Below are 18799 nucleotides of genomic sequence, written 5' to 3' on the forward strand. Positions count from 1 at the left end.
GCCATTGAGTGTCAGGATGAAGCCTTATTGAACTAAAGACAGGATTAGACTCTGTTGTGTCGTAATGGATCATTTCACATGCAATGTTTTGGCCCTAGGGAACAATGCTGTTATGAAACATGCCAGTATAGTTTATTCTTTATTAGAGTATTTAATATTGACTTATCCCATTGTTGTTTGTAATATATATTATTTATATATTCGTTGCTGTTGTCTGATAAACTTTGACATTTCAGGAAAAACCTGCTGGCACTGCAGAGTAAACACCCTATCATCACAGATATTATAATAAGATTATTGATATACAGTCAATGAGCTACCCTCAGGTGAAGTGATGTAAACATCAAGTTGATAGGCTCCAATGACATTATATATATAGATGTCAGATTGAGTTTATTTTATCTCTTAATGTCGAATATATATATATATATTTTCAAAATTATTTTTATTGATTTTTCTTGGATGCATGTTCATATTGCAATTCGATGGCACAACAGCACATTTGAACCAAAACATCCATAGTAGGTAGATACAGAAATGAGTGTGAACATTAGTGGTGTGGGAAAGAACGTTAATGTCGAATATTTAATATAACTTTCGAGTAGCTTTGAAACTTTCTGAACCGCTGTTTCATCAACAATTTTACAGCATTACATTTTCCGATAGTCAGTGAATGCACCACAAGTTACTGCTTCCGGTTCGCGGAGGGTGGTGGTTGTAGCATCCCTCCTGCTTATGAATGGGTTTTGTTTGGCGTCCTGTTAAATTTGCGCCTCCCACGTAATATTTTGGCAACAAAGGTGTGCTTCTTCGGGTGTAAACAGCATTAAATTTACTCCTTGTCCCGGTTCTTTTTAGGGTCTCAAAACAAAAGTAGCTTAGCATCGTCACGACACTAACAGTATGCTAACCCACAGTAGCTAGCTAGCCGCTAGCAGCTTAGGTTATTTTTTTGATTACTTTACTTAAATGGGAATTCAAATAAGTAATTTGAATTTCCACAACACTGCAAAGCAAGTGATATTGTGTTAAGAGTGATAAATTTAAGAATGGACCTTAATTTTTACTCTGACTTGACGGATGGTTGTGCTCAAAATGTTGATCCGGAGTTTCTGGACACTCAGGCGTATGGTGGATACTCAGGAGAAAACAAGGTAACATTTCTCTCTCTTAAACCACTACCTGTTTTTAATAACTGTAATGTCTGTTGCGCAATAGTTACCAAGTTATCACTACATTTCAGTTTCCAGAAGGAGGCGACAATTATCTGAACATCAGTGGAGCGGGTCATCCTTTCTTATCCGCGGAGGTCAGTGAGTTCAAACATGTTAGAGTAACATGTTAGTGTAATGTAACAGGTCTTTATAACAGTGAGTTCAGACATGTTAGAGTAACATGTTAGTGTAATGTAACAGTGAGTTCAAACATTTTAGAGTAACATGTTAGTGTAATGTAACAGGTCTTTATAACAGTGAGTTCAGACATGTTAGTGTAATGTAACAGGTCTTTATAACAGTGAGTTCAGACATGTTAGTGTAATGTAACAGTGAGTTCAGACATGTTAGTGTAATGTAACAGTGAGTTCAGACATGTTAGTGTAATGTAACAGTGAGTTCAAACATGTTAGTGTAATGTAACAGATCTTTATAATGTGTCCTGACACAGTACTCTCTCTCTTCCTCCCCATACAGCAGACATTTCACACTCCCAGTCTCGGAGATGAGGTCTTTGAGATCCCTCCCATCTCACTGGACCCGACTCTGAACATCGGAGATGCTGTGTCCCACTTTGAGCTGACAGATGGGTCTGAACGCACCGTGGGACCTTCAGGCTCCCGTAGTCTTGTTAGTAACCTGGTAGTCGCGGCCAACGACCCTTCTTTTGCTTCCACCTTTGTGAACTCTGGGTCCCAGGGCCTGGAGCAGCTTAACCTGGCGGTCATGGGTCAGTCTGGAGGGGGGGCCCTGCTGAGCTCCTCTGCACTGGTGAGTGAGGAGACCTGCAGACTGCTGCCACGATGTTTACTTTCATTCTTACTTTGTCACTAATGCTTTTAGTGTTCTGTAATTTTTTGTGTGATTCTCACTCTGCAGGAGCTGGGGAATTCAAGTGGTTCACATTTCAGCAGTTCATCCCCCATGACCATTGATGTCCAGCTTGGGGACATCGGTCATGGTCTTTTGGGAAGCAGTCACCTGTCCACTATTAACCAGTCTGAGCTCGCAATGGGTCTCGGGAGTCATTCAGAGCAACCACTGTCTGCTACTCCATCACCAGCAGGCTCCCTGCAAGATGAAGACATGGACGACTTCAAGGTGAGGAGTTACGGTGTTTACTCAAAGGTACTTCAGAATTTTTCACAAACCATTGAGGTATCTCAGTGCCAGATGTGCATGTAAAGAGGGTTTTTTGTCCAAACATAATACACAACAGAATAAATCATTATTATTACATTCGGCAGAATTAATTGTTTGCTTGTTGCTTGTCCTTTTCTTTTGGTTATCACATGCCTGATTATGTGTTTTGTATAAAATGATATATTATAGATCATGCAGCTAATATTTCATTACCCTTTATTTTCCACTTTCCCTCTCTCTGCTCAGAGGAGTGTTCTGGTAGACTCCCCCATGACTCTCCCATCCTCTGCCCTCACCCACATCTCATCTCATCAAATGCCCTCGTCTTCTTTGCTGCCGGCTATAGCCAGGAGAGGAGGGGGTAAGCCGGCCACGCTGGCCTCAGTGACGGCGGCTGTGGGTGCTAAAAAAGCGAGGAAAAAGAAAGACCCTAACGAACCACAAAAGCCGGTTTCAGCGTATGCCCTGTTCTTCAGAGACACTCAGGCGGCCATTAAGGGCCAGAACCCAAACGCCTCTTTTGGGGAGGTGTCGAAGATTGTTGCGTCCATGTGGGACAGTTTGGCTGAGGAACAGAAACAGGTAAAAGCACATTGTTCTCATAATCAGTTTATAAGTATCTGTGTTAGGTCAAAGGAAAGAAGCAATAATGATCTGCACACCAAGGAGCTTCTGTTAAAGGATTTACTAACAAGTGAAGACTTGAGGTCACTTGTTAATAAATCCTTTAACAGGAGCTCCCTGGTGTGATGATTTTTTTTTTGTTTCTTTATACCTATTCCTTTTTTTGGATCAATGTCTTCATTGAGTTTTCCTTTAGTTTAAAGGAGAGAAACATGTCTGTTGTGGTAATGTGTAAACAAAATGAATCTATTAATGACATCTGATGATTGTTTTGCGTCCAATAGGTGTATAAGAGAAAGAATGAAACCGCCAAAAGGGAGTATTTGAAAGCACTGGCAGCTTATAGAGATAACCAGCTCTCACAGGTACGATCAAGTTGTCCTCCAGAGAAGAAAAGTTGATTGATTGATACTATAGCATTTTCATTCATGAGGCTTGTCTAAATAAAATGTTCCATCTGTCTTCAACGCAGCCTGCCACAGAGGAGATGGAAACTGCCCCTTCACCTCCTCCACCGGTGATCCACACAACACCTGCAGTCCTTCCCTCTGCAGGTCAGGTCCTCCGCCCAGGTAACAACAGCCTTGAAGAGAACACCATCACCAACATTTGTGCCTCAAACATTATCCTGGATGTTCCAGAGATGACCACACGTTCCCGCACAGGGGCAAACAAAGTCCCAGCAGCTCCAGCGCCCCCCGCCCAGACCATCACCAAGATCATAATCCCAAAGCACATGCTGCAGGCGGGGGGTCAGGTGGTGACGGTGCTGCCTGGAGGGGTCCGCACTCTGCAGCCCACACTGGTGGTGTCGGGCGCCTCTCGTCAGCCGCCTCCACTGCAACAGATGCAGAACGCTCCGCCTCCTCCACGGCTGCAACAAATGGCCCCAGCACCTCCGCCCCTACAGGCAAAGCCTCGTGAGGGAGGCAACACAGCAGGCGTCCCTGTGTCACTCACAGCTACACCTCCACCTCCACTCCAGATAAAGATAGTCCCTTCCTCTTTGCAGGGCAAAGACACCCTGCCAATAATTGTCCCTAGCACAGTGGCTCTTACAACATCCGCTCAGTCTGCACCTGTGTCAGTTCAGGTGGTGAACTCCGCTGACTCGCAGGGCAACACAGACGATGATGAAGTCACTGAAGTGCTGCATTCAGAAGAGGTGCGTTTATCTAAAGTGAAATTGTTTATTTTGTTATAAAATGATTACAAATGCATTTCACTGTTGATGATTTTACCTGAATTTAGATACGTTAGTTTGTTCGTTTTTTTACAGCTGGACTATTTGTATTATTCAGATGTAGAAGGCCAGGCTGTTATCATAACAGAACAATTCTTACAACGTGCAGAATGTAGTTTAAATCGATGGACATTGAAGTAACTGCCACACTTCATCATCGTCTATCCATAACATGCCACATTTTGTCCCTCACTTAAGTGTTGTATTAAGGCTATATATAAAGTTGGAGTTTTTATATTTGTGTTTTTCAGGAGTGAATCATAATGTGTTTCAGATATTTTAAAATAATTCAGAAGATAATTATTACAGATTGATACGACAGTAAAAGCATTAAGTGTATCATGAATTGAATTGTATTTGATAACGTCATTTGAATGTAAATCAAAGAGTTTTTAAGGTTCAGACATGGCTACCTGGAAGGTTGAACATCTGGTTGTTTCAGTTCTTGTCAGAAAAAACTCCAGGAAGACACAGAAACCGAGAGAAATACAAAAAGTTTGACTTTGACTAAACTATTCTAGTGTGGACTGTCTGCTCAGCTGTGATCTGCTACACGTGCAGTGCCACAATGGGGTCAAATCACCATCTGCTCTTATGAAAATGATGTGATTACACAAATTTAAGATTAAAAAAAGTTTTCTGTATTGAACACTGTAAGAAAAATATTTTCTCTGAAAAAATATGGAGTTACCAATGTAGTTATTTCAGCTGAGCTCTTAATGATTGATATTTATTATTAGATTCATATATTAATCGGCTGTGACATAAGTCTTTTTGGTCATGTATAAAAACACATTCAGTTTGATTCAAAGATGTAACATAATTATAATTTCATGTATTTATGATTTAGTGTTCTTGTGGATATGTAATATTGTCTACTCAGCAAATCCTGTATCGGTGTACAGATAGTATCTGGAACGTATGTTGATGATGCTCCAACCAAGTTGTGCTCCTTTGACAGGAGGAGATGGAGGTCAATGGGTCGAGCGGCGGTGGGACTCAGAAGTCGGTGTGTGTGAGGACGGGCTGTAACAACCCAGCTGTGGAGAGCAACGACTGGGACAAAGAGTACTGCAGCAACGAATGTGTGGCCGATCACTGCAGGTGTGTACCTGCTTCACACACGTACTTTAGACTGTTGGTTTCAGTGCACTTTGGAGAAGCTTTGTTAACCTGATATTTTTCTATTTTTCAGAGATATATTCAAGACGTGGTGTTCGATCAGAAATCAGAACATGGGAACAGTCAAATGAAGGACATCATCAAAGTGTATTCATCAATAGGAGCCAGCGTTAAAGGTCGGAGCAGGGATGCAGAACTGATGCAGTATGTAAAAAAAACCCGCTTTTTACAGCAGTGTCGCCGTGTCCTCATCGTTTTATACTTGTACTTTAGGTTCGACAGTCGCTGTTTGACACATAAAAAAAGTAGTATTTGTAAATGGTACTGAATTAGGACAGCGATTCCACGTTGGTCTTTTCGACACAGCATATTCTTATGAAGTGTTACATTTGATGATCAAAACAGCCTTCAGTTTGTCTTCAAGGCAGCTAGAGAAAGATCAAGTCCACACAGGTCAGTTCCACATGTCTCCGACTGAAGCAGTTACGACAAAAGGGATCAACATTTCACCTTCTTTTTATTTCCACTGGTTTAAAAACATGTTTGTTCAGTGCCATCTTTTACATTCACAAGACGTGCTCTGAAGTGTTTGATGGGTCACATCTCATAAAAATAAAGTGAGGGACTTGTACACCTGTCTCTACGCAGCTGTTTTGTACTGTACTGAGGATTATGGCCTTCTATGTCTAATAATGCTTTTGTTTTTGTAAAACATTCAGTTGAGATCATTTTAGTTGTTAGTAAATGCTCGACTTCAGTGTTTCTTAATAAATGAGAAGTTATGCTCAAACAGATCTTCCTCTTCTTGGTTTCGTTTAACTGCTGATCCCGACTCGTCGTGGTATTATGAAGGAGAAGGTGTCTACTGATACCAACTATAGATGTGTACATCTCGACTGAAGTCACAAGTGTTTGCGTCAGAGAAAACATTTGGTGAATCAGAGTTGTCCCCCTCTCATGTCAAGACGAGGTGTGACATAATGTAATATCTGACATGTTGCCCTGTACTTCTATTTGTCAGCATCAGTTCATTTTTATGATTCATATTCGTGACAAAACTTTGTGATTTTGAAATATTAAGCTAAATATTAAAGAGTTAATTTTTTTTTTTTACTGAAACTGATTTTCTCCATTAAACAAAAGACCCTCACCGTTAAGCCAAAGTCAAACACAATCTTGTAGTCGTTCAGTATTTCAGACACTTGGAAAGCAGACCAGTCCATCTTTATAAACATTGTAGAACAGTTCAAAATATTGACACATCCTTAATTATAAGGACAATACATTCACACCATGATACACCTTGTGTTACAAAACTATATTCCTGAGTTGATTGACATCTTTTGGCTTTTATTTTTTACCCGTCCACATTGAGTTCAGCCTTTGTTCTTTCTTCTTAGGCTCCAGTGATAAATATTGTAATAGTCACGTTTGGGCTCATCATGACACTTTGACAATGGAGGCTCTGCTGGGGGGGTCGATGCCGTAAAGCCCCAAACCCAGGCACACCGGCTCGGTCAGTTTGGCCTTGAACTCGTGTAGATGTTTGATGGTGGACTCCACAGCACTGAATCTAATGCTGCCTTCTTCAATATTGACGCTCACTGCTATGCGGCTGCTCTGCAAGGTAGCGGTGAGAAGCGTCTTTTCTTTGTCGTGATATGCGAACAGCTTTCCTTCCCCGTCGTGCGAAAGGCTCCAGGACTCGGCGTTGTTTCTGAAGGCGCTGCTGTTCTTGCGTTGGATGCTCTTGTAGGACACGGCGATGTCCCAGTATCCCTCCGCCTCCACCTCCCACGTGTGAGTACCGGAGGAGAAGCAGCGGGCGGAGAGGACCTGCGGGGCGTCATCGAAGCGTCCGGTTCTGTTGGGGTAGAGCAGTTTGGTTTTTACTCTCTCTGCTGTTCTGAGGTCATCGGACACTCCGAGGAAAGGACTGGCTGAGTCCAGATCAACTCCTGAGAAACACACGGACCGATTCAGTTTACATTTGACTGAAATGTTAATAATTAAGAAACAAGTAATTGTGCTCCTACACTTATCTGTGAATAATACTCTGGTGAATTAAAGAGGTTTTTAGTTTTATGGACCACTCCTCTGTGTCTGTTTCTCAAAGGAGCTCAGATCTGATGTATATAAATAGTTGTTAGTAGTCCCTTCTCTTGAAATGTCTCTGATCTTTGTCCACACTCCCACACTGCAAACATTTTCTATCATGATCGACCATTAGAACAGATCAGAGTGGGACTTCTTCTTGCCCAATCAGCAGTCAGGTTCACTATCTTCACAGCATTACCTTCCATCACATTATCTGCTGAGGGGCCGATACCGGACTCAATCAGTCATCAGCTGATACATCGGTGCATCCTTAGCTCAACTGTAACAATCTCTAACAAATGAAAGATCAGTAACTTCACTGAGTACACAGGTGGGTTATTCTCATGAAGCCTGACTTAATCTGCTCTAAACATTAGCCTATGGTTGCTAGTTAATTTCAGATATTGATCTGTGGTCACTTTGCTGACTTTATGATTCTTTTACTTATTCCACTCTTTTATGTTTTCACATTCATAGATCACTTTCTTATTTGACTGCACACTTGGTTCCCTCTGCTCTAAAGCTCAGATTGTGCAGTTTGTTTGCTCACCTTCACATTAAATATAAACGGTGCTTTCAGAATTGAATGCTTAAAGGCTGTATAGCAACCAGCTTGTGTCTCTGTTTAGATCAGGTTTGTTTTTCAAATTACTGTTGTTTTTTACCTGGAGAAGCTTTGAGTACTTGAATATAAACAGATTGTGTAAAGACTTTATACAGGTTTCGTGACTCAATCCTAGTGGTAAGTGCACACGCTCAATATAAAGAGGCTAAAGTCCTCGAGAGCGGGCAGCCGGGTTCAATCCGACCTGTCTCTCTCTCTCACCACTGTCCTATCTCTCAATTAAAGGCATAAAAATCCCAAAAATAAATCTTTAAAAAAAAAGAGAGTGGATCCAGGTTTCTGATCATTCTTTTCCAAGCTCAAAGGTGTGTCGAGTTGTACGAGTCGGAGAAAAAAAAAAAGATGTTTAACCATATAGTGAAGTTGTTTATGTTGAAATACAAGTTGAGGTCTAACAATAGATGCAAATTGTGATTTTATTGTTCATCCATTAATGAAGAAAAGATGAAGTTCAATCCAGAGAGGAGCAAAACAATCCAGGCAGCTAGGAACCAAACTGAAGATCAGAAACCCGGTTAACGTTACAATCATGAGATGACGGTGATATGAAAAGCAAAATGTTTATGTCCCCCCTCAGATTCATCTCCTTTAACGCTCTAGCCTTATTACTTTTAAATAGATCATTCTGTACCTTGATTTTCTGTCTCTGCGTGGTGGCTCTTCATGGGATGATCAACCAAGAGTTCTATGTAGGAGAAGGGGAGAAGGGGAGAAGGGGGGGGGGGGGGGGGGGTGTTATTTAGAAGATTTATTAGCTGGAAGAAACAGAAAGCTTGTAGAGGTTTGCTGAGTTTCTGTAAGTGGAAAAAAACAATTAAACCAAAGTGATGTTGACCAGAACTTGTCTCTTTGAGATAGTGTCTGCTCTCTCATGTTCCTGCAAAAGCAGCGCTGCTTCAAAGCTCACTCTAAATACAACTCCAGATTGAAAAATATAACTTTTTAGGAGCATGGAGGACTGTCGATACTGAGCTGAGCAAATTCAACCTGCCCAAGACAATGATGGTGCACTTTTACACCGCCACCGTTGACTCCACCCTCACCTCCTCCATCACAGCCTGGTACGCTGCGGCAACTCCTGAGGACAAGGGCAGGCTGCAGCGTATCCTGTGCTCTGATTGGCTGCAATCTGTAATCTGTCCATGACCTGGACACCCACAGGACCCTGAGCTGTGCAGGTAAACCGGGGCTCGACCCCTCTCACACCAGACAAAGACTCTTTGAGACCCTCCCCCGCCGACAAGGGGCTGAGGTCGATCAGGACCAAAACCTCACACCCAGAAACTGAGATAGTTACCACCTGTTCAAACACTATTTATGATCTTACACGTCCTTTAAAGTATATCTAAATTACTTAATGAAGATCAAACACGAACTTATTTAACCGAGTAAGGTGCAGGTGGGTCAAATGGTGTTTCTGTTTCTGTTTCTTGGTATTAATTCTGGGTGAAACTCACCATTTACAGGCAGTAGTTACATTGATAATTGACATGATGTAACAGTGGTTAAAGAGCCTTTAAAATGCAAATATTAAACTCCATATTTTCCCTCAGTATCAGCGAACACAATCGACAAAGATTGTGAGCTAAAGTGTAAATCTGTGGCCCTTCATTAACGAACATGCTGCTGAATTGTCTTGTGTTTGTTGTCGTCATGTGATTAGGTGTTAAAGGGGATCTTACTTGCGACACGGTTCTGCTGCGTCTCGAGGGCTTTCACTAGTGACTGGTTCTCCACAGCGTAGTCAGAGGCTGGTTAGAGACAAAGACACACATCAGTTCATGATGTCGCACATACAAGAACAAACCCTGACTAGAGATTGGCTTGTCTCACCATAATACAGAACAATGAACCACAGGAAGAGCAGCATCCCAGTGACTATGTTGAAGGGCCAGCCAGCAGGGTTCACTCTTGGTTTCTGTCCGCAGGGAAAAATAGTATTAGATCTTAAAACACACTAAATCCTTTCAAACGGAAGCAAAATGCTTCTTTATGCTGGATCATTGTAGAATCCATATTACAAAGAGAACCATGGAGACCTGCTGCATATCTCAAGTGTCATGAGATAACTGTTGCTGTGATTTGGTGTTATATAACAATGATATCAATGATATAGACACTTGAACACTTCTTACCTTGAGTGTTTTCACCAACTCATTGGCTTCTTTCATTTGCTCCTCAATGACTTTGAAGTTCTGGTCCATGTACAGCTGTTGAATACATACACAGTTCTATTCTTTAACATCAGGCTTTGTCCATACGTAATCATCTGGGCACTTTGGCATCTTCCCTTTTTTTCTTTTTGCAAAGTAACCACAGCCAGATATTTTACAGGCTTCAGAAATAATACATCACTGGATCAATTCCTATGAACTCACTAACTAGAGGTATGCAATCATTTAATTACTAACTTTAGGCACAATAGATTTCATGGATCAACTCTCCATATAGATGCCGGTACTTTAATCTTTAAGATCCTGTTTCACATTGAAACAATGACAGAAGTGACACATATCAAACCACTTCACTCCACATGTTTGCTCACAAATGACACTGTTTTGATTGTTACATTGTATAGCCTGATGAAGTTTAAATGTAAAACATTTTAAAGTGAAATTTGAAGGTATAATGTACAAAATTCATTTTAATATTGTAAAAATCTAAAATAACCTACAGTATGTAAAAGGAGAGTAAACAGGCTTTCCAAACCCAAGAAAAGTTTAGCTTTGGCCTAAAAAGACAGAAAAGCGAATAAACTGAGATATATATCATCCCTATAATCACTCGTCTACTCCTCCCTCTGCCTCACTGAGGACGGACACTTGCAGGTTGGATGGGAGAGGCAGGGAACATGTGGAGACAGGAGGGGGGGGAGCTGAGGGGGAGAATTGTTTTGGTCTGAAAATCTGCTCTGTAGTTTCCTATGGGAGCCGTCATTGTTCTACGCTCTTTTTGCCCTCCAGGTCTCCTCACAGGTCACATGATTGAAAGCTATGATAGTTAGCCTAAAAAGCTGGACGATGCTAGCTTAAAAACATGTCTGTTGCCAAGCAACCCAAACATTCTACTCACATTGTTGCTGTGATTGTGGTTCAGACATTAATATTTACAGTCTCATTTTTAAATAATCTAAATACAGAGGGTGCTCACAGGCACAGATCAGACACTCATTTATAGAAATATTTTGATATAATATTGTTAGTTACATGCTAAGATCAAAATGTGTTATCTGAAGCAACATTTTAATCCATGTCTTTCTATATTAATAATAAATGGCAAAATGAAATATAACCCTTTTCAGCCTTTTCCAGATCTTCATTTTGTAATTTAACAGAAGACACTCAAAGTTGTTTTATGACTGAAGTGTTGGATCAAATAGAAATATTCATCAGGTTTGTATGTTTTTCTTTTGTATCAACATTTCCAAAAGGTTCAGCCTAAAGTATTTGATATCATTGGACATATTTGGATTTCCTTGAATTCAAAGCTAATGATTTTACATAAATTAAAATTAACTAGATGGGTTAGGGAGGATGGGTTAAAGAGAAACTTCTGAATTCTCAGGGACCAGAAAATCCAGTTTTTCATGCAGCAAACTCAGCTTCAGGAATTCCCCCTCAGTTGCTCTCAGGTTATCAAAACTGTGGTGTTATTGAAAACTCACAGTCAGCTGTCGTCGCAGGACAGTACAGGCCTCGGTGGTCTGGTTGAGCTGCTTTCTCTCAAAGGCACACATGTTGCAAATGTAGCGTCTGGACGTGTTGCAGTAGTACTTGAGCACTTTGTCCTCATGCTGTGGGCATTTCCTCTCCAGGAAGTCACACAGAGGACTGACCAAGGGATGTCCTATGTAAACCGGCAGCTCGTGGTGGTTCTTGGCGTGCTCGTCGCACATTGACACCTCACACTTCAGACAGGTTTTCTTGGCCAGAGTTGTCTTCTCTGAGCAGAAGTCACAGTACACACTTTTTCTCTCCTGTTAACAAAGGTTAGGATGAAGGGCGGAGTGAAGGAGGTAGACATTTGTTGACTTTTGAGTATTTGTTTTAGCTTTCCACAAAATATGTTTATTCTCAATATCTTGTAAGATTAAATAGATGTGAGGTGAAAAGTCTGAAGGATAATTTACCTTCCTCTTCATGTTCCCTCTGAACTCCTCTGCGATGCTGGACAGTGCGTAGCTCTTCTGTATCCTCAGGACCGCTCCAAAATATCCCCTACAGTCCGGGCACCGGAAGGGAACATTTGAGGCGAGATCCAGCATGCTCTCCAGGCAGCTCATGCACAAGCTGTGGCCACAGGGCAGCTGCCGAGGATCCTTAAAGATGTCCCGGCACACTGGGCACGTCAGCATCTCCTCCAGGTTTACTTTATTTGTGTCTGCCATTGTTGGCCCCTCTTCTCCAAAAAGTTCCATGAAAACAGACAACAGAAAGGAGTAAAGTTCAGACTTTGACCCAGCCTTTAAATGTTGCTTATGAGATAACCAACGAAATGTAATGATGTCTGATGGGTCAAATAATTATTGCATTTTAAGTTCAAGCTGAGAAAGGCCGTCAGTGTTGCATGTTTTTCTTCATCGCTCAAAGTGAAAGCACTTTTTTTTACTGTGTATGAGGTGTGTGGGCGGGGCCAAAGAGGAGGAGGATTGATAGATCAAAGGTTGAACACAGGATCACATGATGAAAACACAAGTTTAACAAATGTTTAAACTAGTTCTTTTTTATACAGATGTTTCATCATAAACACAGATTTGATGGACTTTTTTATTTGTTAATAGACTTTGATCCAACAGAGGACACGTAGAGTCAAAACATGTGAAATTATCATTTTAAATTGCTCTGTTCAATAAACACCTGTGTTTGTCAAAGTAAATCTATTGACGTGATTGTTTCCACCTGTGCATAATGAACTGAAAACACCTGTGTGTGTGTAACATGTCTGTGCACACATATCTCCGACTGACAATGTTTTCTACCACTTATCTTTTAATGGTGAACAATAGGCTGTGTATTTGTATGTTTAGTGACAGAAATGGCTCTCGGTATGTCGTAACTTTAACTTTAAGATATAAAATAAAAACGTACTCACTCAGTTGTTTGTTGACACCTGTGCAGATTGAAGGATTAGAAGTTCAATAATCAGAAATTCATAAAAAAACACACCCTGATTAATGTTTGTGACTTCAATCCATGGTAACAGGACATGCTCACAGCTCATTTATACTAACTTATCATGACGGTAGATTCGTCAAAATGTTGTTATTGAATAAACCAAAACTGTGTGGATACGCCTTCGAAACATTGCACTTCCTGTTTACATCTCCCAAAGCATTATGGGAACACATGCGGCTAAAATGTATTATTTTCTAAGGAGATAAAAAGAAACTGAAATGATAAAACCTAGAACATTTGTTTCGAGCTTAAAGTGAATTTCTTTAGATGTTATAAGGTAGAAGAATGACTCTTTTAATACACCTTCGTACAAACGTAATGTTAAATGTACACACATTAAGTTAACGTTGTTATATATATATATTAGATACATTTTCAATATTTAGTTAATATCCTTCACATTTATATTAACTAAATATTTAAAATATATCTAAATTATATATATAACAACGTTTTTACAATCAGCACCCCATATTAAGTAGCCTACGTCCAATGTATCTTTTCGCCTAATTAACACTGTCCTGATTTGTTGTATTCAAACGTATTATTCACAAAATATCAACCCTGGTGGTGACCAGCAAAGTAATAAAGTAACCTCACCTCAATTCACAAAAGTGCCTTTAAATAAAGGATAAACTGTAGATTCTAGATGAGGCTTTTAATTTAACTTTTACACTGTTCTGTTTCTTCCTTCCTACTGAATGTAGTGTAATAAGAGTTCACGCATCTACATTGCTTGATAACATTGTCTTACACACATACCTTTTTTTTATTATTACCTAATAAAAACCAGGCAACAGGAATATGAAAAGATAAAAAACACAATTGTAAATGTAGAATATCTTTATTGAAAAGTATAAAACACTTAAAGATAGTATTTGAAAAGATTAAGACATCACAATATGTTTTACAGTAGGAATTACAGTAGGAATACTTAACATTAAACTCAGATTTTCTTATAAAGTCAGCATGGATAGTCTTAGAAAACAAGGTGAATAAAAGAAAGTCAGTACATCACAAGTATAAAAAGCTTTTTTAAAGACAGCTATATGTAAAGTGAAAAAAAGGCTTTATATAAAAACATAAAGATCAAAACACACATCAGTGGAAGTACTTTAAATATAGCTTTGAAACAGGAACGGTTTGTAGTTGAGGGTCTTTTTTCTCAAAAATCTCCAGAAATGTCTTCTACCTTTATTTATGAAAGCAAGAAATTGAACGGATGCCCTTCAAATCACTTACAATAAGCTGGAGAACATCAGCATGTAAGGAGTACACCTGGTTAACCATGCCAGGTGCAAGGGATTCTTTAAAAATAAATTCTTTGTTTCTTAGACGGTCTAATGCTAAAAAGTGTTTAAGTATAATCCTACACACTGTACTGGTCCCTAAATTTGTCCACAAACATAAGAAGTCAAAATAAAAAATAAAATCCACAACCATCAGTAGAAGTAGTAGTGTGTAAAATAATGTCTGTGTCTCACTGAATGCCCCTCGTGTGTTATTATATAACCTTTGTGGAATGGCCAAATGATACTGACCGTAACTCTGGTTCTAGTTTTCTACTAAAGTGTTTTAAGTCCGAGGTAGAATATGGTGAAAGCACTTCAACGAGCCACTTCTTCCACAGCTACAAGCCAGCAATCGTCCTGAATGAAGGAACAAATGGAGGAACAGAGACCACATCACACTCGTGTTTCTCCTGGTTCTTCATGATCCTGAACATCTTTCCACAGGTGCTGCAGCTGAAAGGCTTCTCTCCGCTGTGGAACCTCAGATGCGTTTTCAGATTTTCTCGCAGACGGAAGCTTTTGTTGCACTGCGTGCAGGTGTGCGGCCTCTCCCCCGTATGGAACCTCTGGTGGCGCCGGAGGCTCTTCCTCAGGGCGAATGTCTTTGAGCACACTGAACAGGAGTATGGTTTTTCTCCGCTGTGAAAGCGCTCGTGCCGCCGCAGAACCTTCCTCCGTTTGAACGTCTTCTTACAGATGCTGCACGTGTATCCATCACGGGAGTGTGTGACCACCTTCTGAAGCCGCCAAACGCCGTTTCCACACGAGGTGAAGCAACAGAGGCGATGGCCTGTGTGCACACCCTGGTGGCTGCGGAGGTCTTTCGGCAGAGGGTGGTCAGCTTTGTGGTAAGTATCAGGACCTTTAACAACATCAGCCTGAGACTTTGTCTTCCATTTAGATACCGTCAGCACGTCCACAAGTTGAACCGCACAGGGACTTGTCAGCTTTTTGTCTGGTGAAGTCCGTTTCAGTTTCAGGTGGAGGTTGCTCTTTGTCTCCTTGGGAGTGTGGATCCGTTCCCAAACCTTAGCAGGAGTCACAGCCCCGTCAGACGGGGACGGACTGTAGGCTGTGCCCTTGGCGGTGCTGACGTGGGCCGGCTGAGGCTCGGATTGAACAGGAGTCTCTGAGCTGTCTGGTTTTGGGGCTGGAGACTCTGGTTTGAGGATTAGCGGGCAAACAAATTTCACCCTCTCCCCAGAAATGATATTACTCGTATCTGGCTGAATGATGAGAGGCTTCTGTTTGGTAGGAGTAGACCCGTGTCTTAATGTCTCCATCGATGTCCCTGAAGACGCTGAAAGACATGAATATAATGTTAAACTGCCATCTGTAAAACACAAAGGGGTATATATCTAACATATCTCAGTGCATGGGTATTGCTCCCACATGGTTTTATATCTGCATTCTTAGTGATGTGTTTAATATTCATCAGAAAAACTTGATTTAAATCAATGGCAGAGATTACAGAGGGACACACAGGTTGGTTTGTGTTTTAGTATCTCACATCAGCCACTAGGTGTAAGAAAGACCACATCTATTGCTTTATATATTTTTTTATTTGAATGCGCACTAAGCTAACAATGCTTCAGTTCTATCTGTTTTTTTTGATGGAGGGCCGAGTGTATCCCAGCATGCATCGGGGCACTTGACAGTTTGTGAATCGGTATGTTCATTTCTGATTTTCTTACAACAGCATTTTGAACATTTTGGTTTAACACAAATATAATGCAGATCATTTGTTCTGCACCATCTTGATGATATAATTGATTATTATTATTACCATGGTGACAAATATCACATACTGAAATCTATAGATTTGTACTGTTAGGCGGTATGACAATTTACATAGCATCCTCTGTGTGCGAGTGTGAATTACATGTAGAGTAAAAGTGCTTAATATGGTCAGAAGATTATTAAAGCACTGTCCAAGTCCTTCTTTTAGTTCAAAGTAAAATGTTAGAAGGATTTAATCAATGTGCTATAAAAGTTAACTAAAGGTAGTTCTTCTTTAGGCGGGTGAAATATACTAAACAACACTGATCCTGTGAAAGTCTCACATCCATTTCCTATTTAGCACTTTCTGGGGGGCTTTTTGTGCCTTTATTGGAGAGATAGGACAGTATAAAGAGATGGAAATCAGAGAGAGAGAGAGAGGGGAATGACATGTGGGAAAGGAGCCACAGGTGAGATTCAAACCATGGCCGCCCACTTGAAGGAACACTAACCACTGCGCCCCAAGCACTTTCTCTTTTAGGATATATTTTTTAGTTTCTTTGGCTAAAAACTCAAATAACAGTTGAATTTGTCTATTATAAAAAAATCTGGGTTTTTTTCTACATAACTTTGAATTACATGTGCAACACAAAGGGGGCATTTCTTCATCTTTGTCAGCATTCATTTTTCTCCATGTGAAAGGAACTGAAGTTAGAGATACAAATGTTATGGTGAGGTGCAGACTTTTGTAACTCTAGGTCTTTTCTGTAAACATGGGCTTCTTTTGCAATTGCACCCATAGTACCTTGAACTTTAAACATGTTTTAAGACGGATGCTAAGCAATAAAGAAAAACAACACATTTTAAAACTGTATGCCAAACTAGTTTTCTTATCAATGCAGTCTTGCGTGTTTAATGTATATGTCTGTATCCGTTTATTTTGCATTTATTTTCCCATATTTAAAATACAAGACAGTGTGTTAGTGTTCCTCAGCTTTGAATTCTAACTCATTTATTGTTACTTTTCCTTACCATTTACAACCGCTTCTGTTTGAGGATAGCTATCAGCTTTTGTCTCTGCTTCCAACTCATCCATTTCCATGTTCCCCAACACAATCTGATTGAGAGAAACAAGTCAAATGTAAGTATGTCTGCAGGACAGTTCATGTCAGGAGAAACAACCTCAGCACCGTGCGCTCAATTCAAACTCAAACATGATTAGATGTTCTGCTGGAGGATCAGCGGCCCTGGCTTTGATGACCAGCTTATGAAAAAGTCACAATTGCTCACTGTGACATTCATTCATGCCCTCTCCATTTGAGATTTAAGACCCCTATAAACCCTCACTGACCTGCTCCTTTAGGGAGGAACACTCGGGGTCAACTTGTCCATTAACTTCAGCCAGGAGGATTCCTGAAGGAATGGGGCACCCCTCCACCACCTCCACCTCCTCGCTGCAGTCCCGCAAACAATGATCATCTGAGATAAGAGGGGGACCTGTGGAGAAGAGGGGGGAGGGTTAAGACAGAGGGGCACATACATTCCTTTACACTGGGTTTGCAGAGGGGACAAACAGCAGGACTTCAGTGCAACATCACAAAAAAACATAGTGGCATTTAAATGCAAATGTAACCTGGGCCAAATTGTGCATTGATGCATGCACAATTTGCAAATATTATGATTCTGATTTCATTATTTATCTCAAGTCTAAAGGAGCGACTTGTCTGCACTCCACTCGTGCATGCATCCCTGCAGCCTAGCCATGGACGTAAACAGGAAGTACGAGTATTTTAATCTCAAAAGACACCCACCACAAAGCTGCAACGGCACTAAAATGTCTTCATCCACTTGCACTCCGATGCTGCGTTTAGTGTCTCCAGTCGGTGATCTATCCAGTGTCTCCAATGTTTCGTTTCCCTTTATGTCCTCGGTGCGGCCCGACTCCAGACCCTGCGCCGAGGCTCCATACCTGCTCTCGAACAGTTTCGTTAACTCCACTGTGGCCGCTTTGACCAGCGCTCCCAGCACCGACTCCACTTGCGCCTGGAGGTTCACACCGCCCGCGGACATCTCGGCTGCTCCGGCTGTGCAGACTTTGACGTGTGTACGAAAAAAAAAAATCGGAATAAAATGGCACTTTAAATCAAGCAGAGATTTGTATTTACCATTGAAAGCCACATGGTTTGCATACTGAAGGGGCGTGTCTCATAACAGCGCAGGCGCGTAGACGCTGAGGGGGAGCTGTAGGGCGGAGCTAAAACATTAAAATGGACTCACTCTCACTCACTCACATGTCAAAGGGCTCAAATCTTTATAAGGCTTTATATTCTTTCTACTTTTCTGTTTTAATACCGAGAAAGATATGCTTGTTTTTATTTGTTTATCTGTCAGTGACCCTGAAAGCTGGACTTACTGCTGTCAAATAAAAGCACTGCGAATAAAAGTAGAAGAATATTCACGAATTTAACAGCACATGTGCGGCATTAGGAAAAGGTGTTGTGAAAAAAGACACCACAACTAAAAACCAAACCAAATTTTGCCAAGAC

General features: G+C 40.8%; 3 protein-coding genes across 7 annotated transcripts; 1 reads left to right on the top strand and 2 right to left on the bottom strand.

Annotated features, from left to right (window-relative positions):
- The first annotated feature begins 684 nt into the window (after positions 1-684).
- Positions 685-6140, top strand: tox4a (TOX high mobility group box family member 4 a). Of its 3 annotated transcripts, none has more exons than XM_061044035.1 (9): positions 685-1154; positions 1244-1309; positions 1692-1985; positions 2094-2315; positions 2604-2939; positions 3266-3346; positions 3454-4146; positions 5186-5328; positions 5420-6140. In XM_061044035.1, exons 1-9 carry the CDS (start codon positions 1050-1052, stop codon positions 5475-5477), a joined length of 1998 nt encoding a protein of 665 aa, XP_060900018.1. In that variant the 5' UTR covers positions 685-1049; the 3' UTR covers positions 5478-6140. The 3 variants fall into 3 exon arrangements, with proteins under 3 accessions (XP_060900018.1, XP_060900019.1, XP_060900020.1); XM_061044036.1 differs by having other exon boundaries at positions 1695-1985; XM_061044037.1 differs by lacking the exon at positions 1244-1309.
- LOC132978748 (E3 ubiquitin-protein ligase Midline-1-like) lies at positions 5845-13383 on the bottom strand. Of its 3 annotated transcripts, XM_061044039.1 has the most exons (8): positions 13160-13383; positions 12198-12466; positions 11733-12044; positions 10204-10278; positions 9902-9986; positions 9751-9819; positions 8700-8753; positions 5845-7304 (listed from the first exon to the last, which is right to left on the bottom strand). In XM_061044039.1, exons 2-8 carry the CDS (start codon positions 12453-12455, stop codon positions 6787-6789), a joined length of 1371 nt encoding a protein of 456 aa, XP_060900022.1. In that variant the 5' UTR covers positions 12456-12466; positions 13160-13383; the 3' UTR covers positions 5845-6786. The 3 variants fall into 3 exon arrangements, with proteins under 3 accessions (XP_060900022.1, XP_060900021.1, XP_060900023.1); XM_061044038.1 differs by lacking the exon at positions 13160-13383 and having other exon boundaries at positions 12198-12682; XM_061044040.1 differs by lacking the exon at positions 13160-13383 and having other exon boundaries at positions 6813-7210; positions 12198-12683.
- A 684-nt stretch (positions 13384-14067) lies between these two features.
- On the bottom strand, positions 14068-18468 carry si:rp71-1g18.1 (uncharacterized protein LOC559922 homolog). Its single transcript, XM_061044041.1, has 4 exons — positions 18065-18468; positions 17605-17750; positions 17286-17370; positions 14068-15834 (listed from the first exon to the last, which is right to left on the bottom strand). The coding sequence occupies exons 1-4, from the start codon at positions 18321-18323 to the stop codon at positions 14873-14875; spliced, it is 1452 nt and encodes a 483-aa protein (XP_060900024.1). The 5' UTR covers positions 18324-18468; the 3' UTR covers positions 14068-14872.
- Between the last annotated feature and the right edge of the window lie 331 nt (positions 18469-18799).

The sequence above is a fragment of the Labrus mixtus genome, chromosome 8 (genome assembly GCF_963584025.1).
Source record: "Labrus mixtus chromosome 8, fLabMix1.1, whole genome shotgun sequence".
Classification (NCBI taxonomy): Eukaryota; Metazoa; Chordata; class Actinopteri; order Labriformes; family Labridae; genus Labrus; species Labrus mixtus.